Source organism: Anomalospiza imberbis, chromosome 20 (assembly GCF_031753505.1).
Source record: "Anomalospiza imberbis isolate Cuckoo-Finch-1a 21T00152 chromosome 20, ASM3175350v1, whole genome shotgun sequence".
Lineage (NCBI taxonomy): Eukaryota > Metazoa > Chordata > Aves > Passeriformes > Viduidae > Anomalospiza > Anomalospiza imberbis.
Window position 1 is genome coordinate 10,298,884 of NC_089700.1, and position 14,447 is coordinate 10,313,330.

The window sequence follows — 14,447 nt, forward strand, 5'->3', positions numbered from 1 at the left end:
CTCCAGCCACACCAACAGAAGTACTATTAATTCTGAGATAAAGCAAACATGGCAGGAAGTTCTTCCTATCAAATCAAGCAGTGCCTGGTGTCAGACACCTCAGTGTAACAGCCTGATCCTTGCAGGAACCGGGTCCTCTGACCTGACGCCCACCCCAGGGGCTCTGGGGTCCTCCAGCATCCCAGCCAGCCCCTGAATCCGCCCAGCAGAGCTCGGGGCAACCCAGATCCCAAGGCTGGGCTTTGTGCTCGGTTTCTGGGATCATCTAAACCCAGGACAGGAAAGTCAAAGCATCCCGAATGGGGACCTGGCCTGGGAAAGGCTCACTGCTGCCTGGGGTCACCTCCAGATTGCCCTCCCATTCCCACATGCTTACACAGGAGGTGACAACTGAGGGGAAGTCCAGGGATACAAAGGGAGCAGAAAGTTTAAAAGATATGGTGTTTTACAAAAAAAAACCACTGACAATGGATTAGCAGCATTTTGGCCGAGAACAGAGTGGCTGGGGTTGTCACATTATTTAGAAAGAATTATCTAGGCAGAAACAAATGAGAACCAATTATAACTAAATAGACCTCGTGCACAAATAGGAATTTGCCATTAAATATCATTTATCCCATTTAATTAGTATTTTCTGGACACAATACTCAGGACTAAAATACCATTCCATCTCCTTGAAACTTGTAATTATTGTTGCGACCTGTCCTGTTACGCATCCCCCCACTTCCTCCATCCATGCCATTTAAGAACCAGCAAGATTTTCAATTATCTATGCTGAACTGTCAAAGCTACCTTTAAAAGAAGGGGAATAATGTGTGACTCAATTCCTCTAAAAAAGGGGAGAGATCATTTTTAGTCAGAATGAACACACTGCATCTTTCATCATTCTATTTTTGCGAGTAAGAGTAAAACAGGCTATTTAAAACATCCATTTAAATGCAAATTTTTTATATTCCAGGCTGGGGGGGCGGGGGGGAGGGGGGAGTTAATCATTTACCACAGACAGGATTATTTTCTTCACTCCACCCCTGCTAAAGTTTCAGCCTGGCACCCACACAGGTGTGGGGATTTGCTCAGCCCGGTGGCTTAAGGGTTTGGAAATGAGGGAGACGAGAGAGGCTCTGAGTGGTGGCTGTGGCACTTACCCAACATTCCCATCCCTAGCATGAAAGCGTCCATGGTGTACGGCAATCCACGTGCCCTTCCTCTCGTCCCTGGTGGAAACATCACTTCTTTAGGTTGTGCTTTCTTACATTCTACCTATTGAGCAGAAACATGTACAAATGAGATGCAAATGAATTCCATGTAAATGTCAAATGCAGAACTGATCTACTTAAGGGGGGAGGTTTATTTTTAGCATCTGCCTTCCCCACACCTCCTCCCGCTCAAAGGTGAACTTCCAGAATAGCGTAACCAGATTTGAAAGAGCAAACGTGTGTGCCTCTTTAACCACCCACCGCAGCCCCCAAAGATGACAGAAGTGCTGATTTAAGGAGTTCTGTGCTCCTGAAAGGGAACCTGGCACTTGTGGGAGCAGGATGAATGGAGGGAGGGCTCCAGCACGGCTCCATTGCAATCGATAACACAGAACGACTCCCAGTGATCATTACAAAAAGCTCCTTTTAAAATAGGAATAAAGAATCAATATTTCTACCCAGCAGAAAACTTCTGAAAACCCTATTAATAAAGGATCTGCATTCTTTCACTGCATTCTTTCACTCCTGCTGCCTTGGGAAGTTGCTCAATGCCACTGGAACCACGTGCCACTACCCTGTGAGACAGCAGCCAGCCCTGCTGCCAGGGGGACATCCAGGGCCCCCAGCCAGCCTCTTTCTCCCAGGAAGGAGGAGAAATACAGCACTTCTCCATGGTTTCTTGCCCAGGCACTGTCATCTCACCCCCCAGCAGACAGACAGCTCCTGCACTCTCCTTAGCACTGGTGCTACAGCTGCCCCAGTCAGCTGGTTTGGGGCTAACTGGAGCAATCCCAACGCATTCCTACGGCTCCACAGCTCAGTCCGTGCTCTGAGCAGGAGGGTGATGTGCCCCTCTGCAGGGGCTGCAGGCTGAATCCACAGGTTTGAGCTTTGTGCCTCTAACTTTGTTGTTCTGATTTTGAACCAGAGCGTCATTTAACAGGAGTTTGCCAGGATGATTCGTCCAGTCAAATGACAGGGGGAGCACCAGAAGTGTGTCACGTCACTTCATTTCACAACCACATCTTCTGGGAGGGCCACAGCTCCCAGTGTCGTGGCAAGCACTGGTTACACCTCAGGGCCACTGGCACTGCACAGTCAGGATGATAAAACCCATCCAGCCTGGATGGACGGACAATTAACAGGGAAATGAAGTTTGGATTAGCACCGTTACAAACAAGAATCTGGTAATTAGCTTTTGCAACCCATAACCCAGCCCACCGCTGCTCTCTGCGAGCCTGGCACCACTTCTGATTTCCACAGCACACGGGGGTACAAAGGGAATGGCAGTGACTGCAGAGGGGCTTTAACCAGGATTAAAGGGGAAGCAAAAGTCACCAGCAGGAAAGAAAAATAATTCCTAAGCCTCTGTAAACAAATATACCCCATATGGAGGGCAGGAAGATTGTTATCCAGACTCTCTCCATGTGAGGGATGACATGTGGGGTACAGGACTGGGAGCGTGGCCCTGCTCTGCTGTCCTGGGAGAGACACTGCCTGTGCCCTGCCCTGCCAGCCCATCCCCAGGGGACTGTCACACTGCCCAGGCACCAGTGCCAGAGCATGAGGTGCTCTGGGAAGCTGCCCATGCACCGTCCCATCAGCAACTGGGACAAGGTCGGAACAGGAGTGAAGCACCACAACGCTGGGGGCCTGGACGGTGCCTCTTCATCAACAGCAAAAGCAGAAAGAAAAGGGGTCTGGCTGTTCTGCCAGAATCCAGCCCTGTCCTTGCAGGGAAGGGGAGGGGGATGGCCAGAACCATTCCAAAGCCAGAGTTACCTCAAGGGGAAAACCCTGGAGGGATGTCACACGTGACAGGACATGCAATGGGGCTTCTCCAAGAGGAAATGTATATGGATTTATGGCTCAGCTCCATACTGAATTACCCCTGAGAGCTGCCTGATAAGGGTCTTTGTACGCACATCTGGACCTCACTCCAACTTTCAACTCAGACTTTCTGGGCATCTTAATAATTTCCAGATTTTTTCCACCTCCTCGTATGAGGATGTGCTACACTTTCAGCAGCCCAACAAAGAAAGGTTTAACTCTAAGGCTAAAAAAAAAAAAGAAAAGGAAAAAAAGGCAGGGAAACTAAAATTCACTATTTTTGTTTAGTCTAGTTTGGAGAATTAACCTTGCACTGAGGTACTCCTGGGTCAAGCAGAGCAGTCTCAGCCACGGGAACCCAGGAGGGCTGAGCTGGGGAGTGAAAAGCCTCTTATACCCAGCACAACAAAACAGGCTGTCAGCCCTCAGCCCAGGATGCCCCACAAACCCCTGGTTAACAGCTTTCCAGGGAAACCAGGGCTATTTTGAGGAAAGCAGAATGCGAATATCCACAATGCACAAACCCCCATTGAGCCACCCAAAGACAAGGAGACTTTGTTGTGCCAGCCACGTCAGCCTGGGGGGCTCCGATCACCTTGGGGACAACGTGTCGCTCACACCATGGCCAGCCACACCAGGCAGCAGCAGGGAGGTTTTCAGCTTAATTTAAAAAACGCATCGAGCCGCGGGTCTGTTCATCTACCACATTCCTGATCAATGGCTGGGGCTTGGAATTAAAGGGTCTGGAACAGGCCCTGGCACGGGCTGCCCAGAGAAGCTGTGGCTGCCTCATCCCTGGAAGTGCCCAAGGCCCACAAAACCTGCAAAATCCCACCCTGAGAGGGAGGAAGAGCCACAGGTGCTGGGCAGTGTCCCAGCCTGTTCTAGAACAGCCCAACATTTCTGTCAGCTGCTCGAGAGCCTGACCTGAGCCTTGACTCCAGGCTCAGCTCATCACCCCTCTCGCCAGCGCTGTACCCAGGAGGTGAATGACTCCACCACAGCGGGATCTAAGGGAAAGTAATTACTCCATCACATTTCTTTTCCAGCTACTTTTACTTTTCCTTAGAAAAACAGGTGTCTCTTTGCAAAGCAGCCTGCTCCAGTCAAAGGAACAATAGTCCGGGGACAGCTCGTTTGGGTTTATTGTCCCCCTGCAATGTTTGGAGCATCTCTGGCCTCCCACGTAAATTCCAACTTCCATTTATTAAATACCTCCCTGGCATTTTCTTTTCACTGTCCTACTGCTCGTTTAATATAACATTTGACAATCTAAGCTTTATGGATGGCAACAGAAGCAGAATGGATGAGCTAAAAATAGCCTGCCAGGGAGGCTGGAGCTGGAAACAGGCTGGGGAGCAGCGGCCCCGCTGCCCTCTGCCTGCCCCCGCGCTTGGGGAAACAGCCAGGGCAGGAGCAGGAGCGAGCTCAGGGCCAGCCCCAGCCCACGGAGCTGTGGGCACGGGGACAGGGACACGGGCAGGGATGGGACAGGACACGGGCAGGGATGGGACAGGACACGGGCAGGGATGGGACAGGACATGGGCAGGGATAGGACAGGGATGGGAACAGGGACACGGGCAGGGATGGGACAGGGACACGGGCAGGGATGGGACAGGGATGGGAACAGGGACACGGGCAGGGATGGGACAGGGACACGGGCAGGGATGGGACAGGGATGGGGACAGGGATGGGACAGGGACACGGGCAGGGATGGGACAGGGACACGGGCAGGGATGGGACAGGGATGGGGACAAGGATGTGGGCAGCGATGGGACAGGGATGGGGACAGGGACACAGGCAGGGATGGGGACAGGGATGGGGACAGGGATGGGACAGGGATGTGGGCAGGGATGGGACAGGAACACAGGCAGGGATGGGACAGGGATGGGACAGGGACACGGGCAGAGATGGTGACAGGGACATGGACAGGGATGGGGACAGGGACATGGACAAGGATGGGGACAGGGACACGGACAGGGATGGGGACAGGGACAGGGTGTCCCAGTCCCAGCTCACTGCAAACCCCATGGCCTCGGGCTGGGGCTGCGAGAGCCGGTCCCCTCCACGGCTCAGGGACACGGGGGGACAGGATCCCAGTATGACACGACCCCAGCACTGCCCCCAGGCAGCTGTGTGTCAGTCCCAGCTCCCTGTCACACGCACACACAGCTCCCTGGCCCCGCAGGGCTGGCATTCAGCTGCACACACATCAGCAGGGCATGACTCAGTCCCAGGACAGGATCACGTCTCATCCCCGCGCTCGCTCGTGGGCTGCTTTCAAAATCAGTGCTGAAGGAGTGACAGGAAGGGAACACTCTGAGGTGGTGGCACCTGGAGGGGGCACTGAGCGGGCACAGGAGTGGGAGGGGGATATTTTAATTACCCAACAAGAAACGCCAGCACCCGAAACTGTTTCTCTTGCTCTTTCTGATGTTCCTCGAGTGTTTTCACCCTGTCCCATCCTCCAGGCTCCCTGCTAACCTTCCTGTGCACCTTTCCACCTGGGAAGGAATCCTCCCAAGAGCTCTATGCTACTCCTCTCCTCCCAGGAGATGCCAAGAGCCAGGTGAGGCTTTTCCAGCCCATGGGTGCAGGTGCAGGGATGAAGCATCAAACACTGTCCCTGCCTGGGGCACACCTGCACCTCCCCAGGGCAATCCTGAGCCCTGCTCCAGAGAAAAGCCTGCTGTGAGGAATAACTAAACCTGTGGAGTGTGCCCTCCTGCTGTGGACAGGAAAATCCTGGAGGGGAGCTCTTCCCTCCCACCTGGCAATCCCTAAATTTACATTTACATTCGTGTTTCTAATCTGTCATTGTGTCTGTTGTGTGGGGGTGGTTGGGGTTTGTTCTGTTCTTTTGTTTTAAGGCAGATTAACAGCATTTAGAAACAAAATAAAGGGAATGAACCTCCCCCCACCCCGGAGGCACTGGGGTGAGGCTCTGTGGGGACAGGCAGGAGACCCCAGCACAGGAGGGGCTGGGGGGCAATAGGACAGGCAAAGTCCCCAGCATCCATGTGAAGTGGAGCAAGAGACTTCCCACAGGACCAGGAGCCCTGCCCCGGCCCTGCCCACCACCCCACCCCACACCTGGCCAAGGGGACCCCCATTTTTATTTCAGATGCATATTGCAGGGAGCAACAATATGAGGAATATTATTTCAGTGCCCTGGGAAAAATTAGCAAGTCAAATATTGAATCAGGCCTCCAGCATATGCCAAGGAGATTGCTTTGATCTTATCCACACTAAAAGCTCTATTATTAAATTTAAAGTCTGTGAACACATATCAGACCGATATACAATGCATATCTGAATACACATTTGAGAAGCAAAGGATGTTTTGACAAAGGGAAAAAGAATATTTTAGCCGAAAATATCAAAGTTGCTGTAGCAATTGAAATACAAATGCCCCTTTTCATCTGGCTCAGGGCAACCCACAACCTGGGACCTGCCTGTCATTGAGGAGGAACTTCAGCTGGGCTCTCTGCTTGAGGAGCTGAACTCACACCCTCCCCAAGCCCTCTCACAGCAAACCCTGCCCTGGGGCAGCTGCCGGAGCCTGTGGGGGAACAGCGGGGCTGGGCCAGCCTGCCCCAGGCTCAGCACCGTGACCCCACCACGCCTGCAGCAGGTGCCCAGCACCCTCCCAGAGGGGTGTCCCTGCACCCCTGGGCACGGCACACATCAGGGCCGGGGGCCCAGGGCTCCCTGGCACCGACACACCGCGGAGCACCAGCACTCACCATTTTATTATTGATTTCGTGGAAATGAATTTCACAGACTTTTTCCACCACGTCTTCATTTTCAAAGGTTACGAAGCCAAATCCTATTTAATAAAGACACAAAAAGGGGAGGGGTAAGGAAAACATTAGTTAAGTGTAACAATTTCATTTTAATAAAGCATTATTTAGCCACGGGGACTTTGGAAAACTTCCATAACAACACACATGTGTGACTACACCTGCTGCCTATGGAGCTGTTCCTGAGCTTATTGCAGCCTAATGGAGGGAAGAAGCATTGTCTCAGGGAAAATTAATACGGCTCTGTTCCAGCTCTTCCATAGGATTTAATGGAGAATTAAAACCTCCTTATGGATTTTTTGATCCATCCTGCAGAATTTAATGGATAGTTACACCCCAGTTACATGATGGCTCGGAAACTACAATAAGGCCGTATTTTCTTTTACACCTTATAGGTTTTTAAGAGCAATCTCTACAAAACCCAATTATATTTCTATGGAACCATATTGATTTCATCTCTTGTTTAATTCCAGGGGACTTCTCCATTAGAGCTGACTCATTACGCGACCCAAAAACCATAAAAATTCTGGGAAGACAGAAGATGATTCCTCATTTACCCCTGGCAAGGAGAAAAACCCCAGTGCTTCCCAAACACAGAGCAGCACTTTGTGCTCTGTGTGCTCTGCAGCCAGCCGGGTCAGCCCCGCTCCGGAGGTGGTTATTTGTCCCTTTCTTCCTGAATTACTTCCTCTAATACCTCATCAGGACATCCTGAGGCCTCCAGGAACCCATTAGCTTCAGGCCTCTGATCTAATCGTTCTCTCTTCTCCACTGCTGCTTCAAAGAGCCGAGGATTTGGGCCGGTTTGGGCTGTTTGATGCCTGCTGCCTGCCTGTGGCTGTGCACAGCTCTGCTGGGGCTGCGCTGAAGGCATCAGGCAGCCCAGCACAGCTCCACACCGAACAAAAAACCTCAGGCTAATGAAAAAAAACCCCAATTCAAGTGCTGGAGAAGGCTCGGTGAGTCAACACCGACACTAATTATGCTAATGAAATCTTAAGACTCTAATAAGAGGACGAGCTCCATCCCCAAACTGGAAGCTGCTGGTGCTGGAGAAGCACAGCCTGCGCTGGACAGGGACAGCCCCAGCGCAGCCCTGCCCCTGCCCGAAGAGGAAAGGGATTTCCAGGTGAGCTCCGAGCAGCTCTTCTGGGAGTGCACAGTGCCTGCAGCCGTGGGGAACGCTCCCATTCCCCTTCAGACCCTCTCACAGGGGGAAAGATCGCCAGGAATGGTTTCCAGCCCTCCTCCAAGGCGTAGCACAGCACACCAGGCTCACCACACTGCTCTGCTTTGCACTTAGAGCAGGCAGCAGCTTGAGTTCTTCTGCGTAACTCACGTCTTTCATTTGCCTTCTAAATCACTCCGTTCAAATCTACCTTAAACAGACCTGCAGTTAAACCTAGCATTTTTGTGGTTAACTGCCTGAATCTGGCATCCCAGGAATCCCAGAGCTGGGAGCAAAGCGTGGCCGGACCGGTGGATGAGATGGCCGGGCCGGGGCTACAAGTCATTAATTGTCTGAGCACCAGCAACATCTTCATCATTAGCAGCTCATTAGCGAGTGCTGCAGTTGAGGATTCCTCTTTCAACTTGTGTTAGGTCCCGGTGCCAGGATGGAGGGGAGAGGGAATTTAGGAGATTAGCCCTAATATGCGAACACCACGAGGAAGCCGCAGCAGTCATTTCGTGTCTGGACACGGAAATAAATTTCCCATTCTCATCCCACTCCATATGGCTTAAGCACAGGTTTATCAAGAAATTATTTGTCGGATTAAATCAGATGGCCGCCCAGCTTTCCGCATTTCCAGATTTTACAACGATAAAATAACAATCTGTAGGTGTTAGCAGGCATTTGCAGGTTTCTGGAAGATCTGTGGCACTCGGTCAGACTGGCCTGGAGAGGAAAACCAGAGGTGACCTCTACAATGCCCAACACCTCAAACTCAGTGGGAGCAACCAGAGGATTTCCATCTGCAGGCACACAGGCACCTAAATTCCTCCCTGGGAGGGTGGAAAGGGCCTGGAGCTACTTGGGGCTGTGGAAGGTGTCCCTGCCATGGCAGGGGGTGGATTGGGCACCTCATGCTTCCTTCCAACCCAAACCACTCTGTGATTCTTTTCTTGTTTCACTTTTTGGATATCAGATTCCAACTTTTAATAACTGCACCCGCACAAAGATCCCCCTGCACGCACGGTCTCATTAGTTCCCCTAATGAATACACGCTCGTATTTGAATTACCAAAACTCTCAGAAACCTTCCTGGGCTAAATAGACAATTATTTCTTCTGAGAGGTACCAGGAGCGAACAAAAAATGGTTCTCGGAAAGTGTATGGAAAAGATTAACCCAAAACAAAGGCGGCTGTTGAAAATGGTGGCAGAAATAGGATTCCGGTTGTCAAGGAGCACACGTTTTAAAATGAAATTATACTGCATCCTTCTGAATGAAGCTATTATTGGAAGCTAACAAGCTCTATTTAAGAGATAAGCATTTAACAGAGTCAAACGGTTGGGTTTTTTTATTCAAATGAATAAAACTGAATATTCATTTGAATAATCTTTTCTGTAAAAGAAAAGACAAAGAAGAGGGAGAAAAATAAAGTAAGAGGCAAACAGATGCCCCAAATGAGAGGCTCTGAGCCAAGCACCAGCACTAAAGGAAGCTGAGACATGTATCCATGACCTTCAGGTGAAAAACCCTCCTCTGGTATCTACTGGGAATGAGGAGTTATTCCACGCCATTCATCTGCTGATAAAGGAGTTCAGCCCACTCCATTCATCTGCCGGTTCCTGGGCACCAACAGGCACCAAATGATGCCAGCCCAGACACCTGACATCCAGTGGTGCGGGACACATCCTCCAACACACTGTGACACCAGAAAAAAAAAAGAAGAATTCAGGAAGAATTTCTTCATGGAAAGGGTTGGAAGGGGCTGTCCAGGGAGGCTTGGAGTCCCCATCCCTGGAGGTGTCCAAGGGATGACTGGAGGTGGCACTCAGAGCTCTGGGCTGGGGACAAGGTGGGGATCAGGCACAGCTTGGACTTGGTGATCTTGGAGGTCTTTTCCAACCCCAGTGATTCTGGGATTCTGTGAAAAGCGTCCTTTGATCCCAAGTGCTGCTCAGCCACCAAAGCTGCCCAGGCCTGTGGGAAGGTGGCTCCACAGAGACAGCTCAGCAGGTTCTGCCACGGTATTCCAGAAATAAAACAAGCATTGTTCAGAGAAAGGGACTGAAACCATAAACAGATTAAAATACTATAAAAGAACAGTCAGAAGCCATAAATACTATTAAGAAGCCAGACTGAAGATACCAAATGTCAGGACTCCCGTGCTCTGTATTTTGGGTTTTTTTTCACACTCCAACCAACTACATTTGACACTCTTGTCATCACTTGAGAGTTTTTACGTCAAACTTGGTAAAATATAGCTGAGATGACGACCCCACGGCTAAGAAATGCATCCCCTTTCCCTGGCTGGCAGCAGCATTCCCAGAGCCCCAGGTCTGGCTGCACAGTGATCCGTGTCACAGCTGCGGCTGCACACGCCGAGGACGTCACTGGCTGGCAGAATTACACCAAAGCAGCTCACCCGGGTAAAGGTCTCACTGTCAACCCTCTGCTCGCCTCTCAACAAGCAAAACAAGGTGATTGCATCCCACGCCACAGAGGTTAAACCCAGGCTAGTGCTGGGGTTAACCCCGGAGGGCTCTGATGGGCACACCAGGACCCTGCCTCCGCCCCAGCCAGAGCAATGCCACAGGTGCCAGCACCTCCATCACCACCTGGTGCCTGTGCCAAACCCAGCTCACCAGGCAGGCCCAGCTCCGAGGGGCTCTCCAGTGGCTGAAGACACTGCAACTAGAGCCTGTTTTAAGTCCCAAGCTGTCTGGAGGTCACCTCATGATGTGGAGCAAGTCGCTCAATGTCATCTGCTGCGCTGCCGCTGCCCCAGCTGTGCCCACACTGCTGGTGAGCCTGCAGCTGGGACAGCCTCATCCCGCACCTACAGCAACCAGAGAGCTCCTGAAAATATTCTGGGAACCAGGGGATCACCAGGGCTCTTTTGTCCTGCACAGCAATCCCAAAGAACAAGGGCAGGAGCCGGGAGCAGGGAGAGGACAAAGGAGGAGATTTACACAGCCCCTATCACACCAGCACGGCTCCTGCTGCTCAGCAAGCATCACCCCACAGCCGCTGCTGAGTGCAGGGTCAGCCCCCTCTCACACAGAGTGCTCCACAGAACCATCCTGACCCCCACCCACTCGGCACTGGGACAGCTCCCCGGGCTCCCTGGGCTCCCTGGGCTCCCCGGGCTCCCCGGGCTCCCCGGGCTCCCTGGGCTCCCCAGGCTCCCCAGGCTCCCTGGGCTCCCCAGGCTCCCTGGGCTCCCCAGGCTCCCTGGGCTCCCCGGTCCCTCCGGCCCTGCCGTGGGAGCTGCCTGAGGAGCAGCTGTGCTGACAGATGGGGATCTCCAGCCTGACACCTCCCAGCAGATTGCTCAGGAAATACCAGCTCAGGCTGTGCTCCCCCTCTGTGTCAGGGCTCCGGAGCTGACCCGCTCCCCCGCCTCTGCTGCGCTCCTCAGATCTGAGCGACTGAAGCTCTGAGACACAGAGAGGTCCAGTCCTGCTGTGGTATTATTTATGCACCTGCTTTCTTGTTTATACCCATAGTTTTGGCAGCTGGTCCTGTGAAAGGTAATAAAATGCCTTTCAAAAGTAAAAAAAAAAAAAAAAAAAAAATTAAAAATGAAGAAATGTGACCAGACAAGCCAGGCATAATAACATTAAAGCCCATGTCAATTAATTTTTCCTCTTCTTGATAAACGAGCCCCATTCCATCCATTAATAATGAGGGAAGAAACAAGAAAAGTTGACACTAGTTTAATTTATTTTCTCAACTTGCCTGGTCATATTTCTCCCTGTTGCAAAGCTTTCCGGTGCTGCTGGGAATTGCAAGTGGCTCCCACACAGTCGATGCATAGATTGGTGTGAATCAATACCGTTCTACTTTATTCACACATCCCTTGTAATCAGAGAGGAAAAAGTTCCTTAGTAAGCTCCCAGCCTGCCAAGCTGTCTTATAAAAATAAAAATAATAATAAAAAAAAGCAAACTGGCAGGTGGGGGTAGAGAGGGGGATGTGAAACCAAGTCCTGTGATCACTGTCACCAAATCTTGTCTTTGTAGATGAACAGAACACACCGAGCAGAGGGGACAGGACATTTTAATTACCCAGACAATGAACCATGGATGTTTTTAACTTCTGTCTGCGAGGGTACTACAAGTCACTTCCCCCAGAGTCTGGGAATGGGGACCTGGGGGCTTAATCGTGTGTCAGGGAAAAGCCATTCATTCCTCAGCCCCAGAACCCGACAGCCAGGACTTGAAAACTCAGCCCTGACTTTGCCACCTCCTTATGTTGTGCCTTTGGAGAAGTCACTTAAATATTCCCTGTGGTCTGCATCCCCCTCACTTCCTTGTCCCTTTCTCCGAGTTTTCGTACCACAACTCGGCTCGTTAGAGCCAAAAACCATCTAGGACAAAAGCTGACAAAAGCTGTTATTTCCTATTATTCCAATTTCCTGCGCTGCAAACACACGGAAGGAGAGGTTCTGGTTTCCAAAGGAGCAATTCTGCACATTCAGGGAACACAGCCATCGCCTGAGACACACATCTCAGATTTTACCTCCTCACCTCCAAGGAGGGGTTTGCTGGGGAGACTGGTGACCACACTTGAAGGCACACCTGCTCCAAGGTGACAGGATCTCACCTCACCCTCGTGATAACCAGACCAGGAGAGGGATGCACCAGCAGATGGGAGGGGAAGGAGGAGGTTAGAACCTGTGGGCTAGGAAGGAAAATATCCTCACTTACCTGCAGCACGTGCTCTCCAGCCCTGCTGCTGTGACTGACACCCACCAAGACATGATCTGCCAGCACGTCCACTGGGTGTTAATGCACACCTTGGGTATGGGGCACAGCCAGCTTCTCCTGGCAGACACAGACACCTATTTAAAGTGTCAGTAAATTCTCCATAACAGGAGAGCAAATTCTCAAAATGAAAAGAGCAGACGAGTGAGGCCAGCCCTGCTCAGGCGCGGCGGCCAGCGCACAGCTGGACAAAGGGCCCCAGCAAGATCCTCCTCTGCTTTTGTCTGGGAAAGCTGCAAGGCTCAGGCTCCTTGCTCTGTCCTCCCACGGCTGCGTGGCACTTCCAAACTGGGAACTGCTCAGAAACAGGAAAAGGCACCTTGGGGTGAAGCGGGGCAAAATCCACCCAAAGCGGCTCTGGGGAGGGATTTTCCTGAGGGGAGGATGAAGAGTACAGGGACTGGTCCCTCTCTCAAATGAGCCATTCTGACCAAAGGTTTCCAGGTTCAAAGGGCCCCGGTCAGGGCTGGGATGGGGTCCCGGGCAAAGCCCTCGCAGTGGCAGGAGCAGCCAGGGACCCCCGTGCATGTCCCAGGCCACGCTCGTGTCAGCAGCTCCTGAACTCCCCGTAATACATTTTTCATAACAACAAACCTTCATTAAAATTTTATTTTATTAACGTTCTGAAATCAAACCAAAGCACTGAGTACATAATGACTGAGACGCACACTACGCTGAGCTTACTAAATGCCACTTTTATCATATTGTTAATTAACAGAAACGATTAATGCGCTCGCAGATCATTTAGAAGCATTAGCAGTGACCTAAGAAAAATTGCAGGTACGTGTGATACAGCTGCACTTTTCCATCAGAATTTTATACACAGGAGGCCCTGAAGTTTGCTCCCAGTTCAGCTTCTCTCTGTTGGGGACATCTGTGTCACAACGGGCACAGATTTGTCAGCAGCTCAGGAATTAAAGCATCAGGCTGGAATGGGAGACACTGCAGGAGAAAATTATCTCCACCTTTTCTTTTTCCTCACTATTTGGGAGCAGCCCCACCCTCACAGCCTTCCACTGCTCCCTGTTATTCAGGTACAGATTTCCCAGCTTCATAAGGAGTCAATAGTATGGACACGCTGGGAATGCTGCTGGGTGGGAGAATACAGCAGACTCCAACAGGTTTCTTTTTGCTACCAGTGAAGAAAACCCCAAGTATTTGTAAAATCCAATTAGTCCCATCTACAACCAGAATGGGAACCTTGTGCTTCTGTCTCTTCATTAGTGAGACCTACAGATTCTGGCAGCCAGGCAGGGACAAAGGCCACCACCCTGGGTGCCAGTCAGCCCAGTCAGGCTCCCACCAGAAAATCAAGCCCCTGATGCTGCCTCAGCCACCGAGTGCCACGTCCTGCCATCTTTATCTCTTTGCCCACAGGCATCAGATACGCTCTGCCTGTCAATTCCTCCACAGTTTATTACCAAATTTCTAAAATATTACATTTTTTATTATATCCAAATTCACTTTATTGCATTTGACAATACAGATAATCACATACCATATGCTCTAATGTTTGGAACCCAATGCATGTTGACAGCAGTTTTTATTCATGATGCATAATTCCATCCAGGGCTGACAAAGGCGGTGCAGAACCCAGCCTAGTGTCAGGGTTTGGAAGGGGGGGGAATCCTTTTTTCCATTTCCTTTTCTTCCTTTTAACAACAGATTTACAAAACTGGGAGG

General features: G+C 51.1%; 1 protein-coding gene across 17 annotated transcripts in view; it reads right to left on the reverse strand.

The window, feature by feature from the left end:
• Nucleotides 1-14,447, reverse strand: part of MSI2 (musashi RNA binding protein 2) — a 204,651-nt gene that overhangs the window by 40,921 nt on the left and 149,283 nt on the right. For all 17 annotated transcript variants that reach the window (XR_011005502.1, XR_011005503.1, XR_011005500.1 and 14 more), the window contains 2 exons: nt 6,773-6,855; nt 1,146-1,260 (listed from right to left, as the gene is read on the reverse strand). Coding sequence is in view for 13 of the 17 variants with exons in the window: in XM_068210739.1 (XP_068066840.1) it covers nt 1,146-1,260; nt 6,773-6,855 (198 nt within the window). In the remaining 4 variants the exon portion in view is untranslated. The remainder of the gene's footprint in view (nt 1-1,145; nt 1,261-6,772; nt 6,856-14,447) is intronic.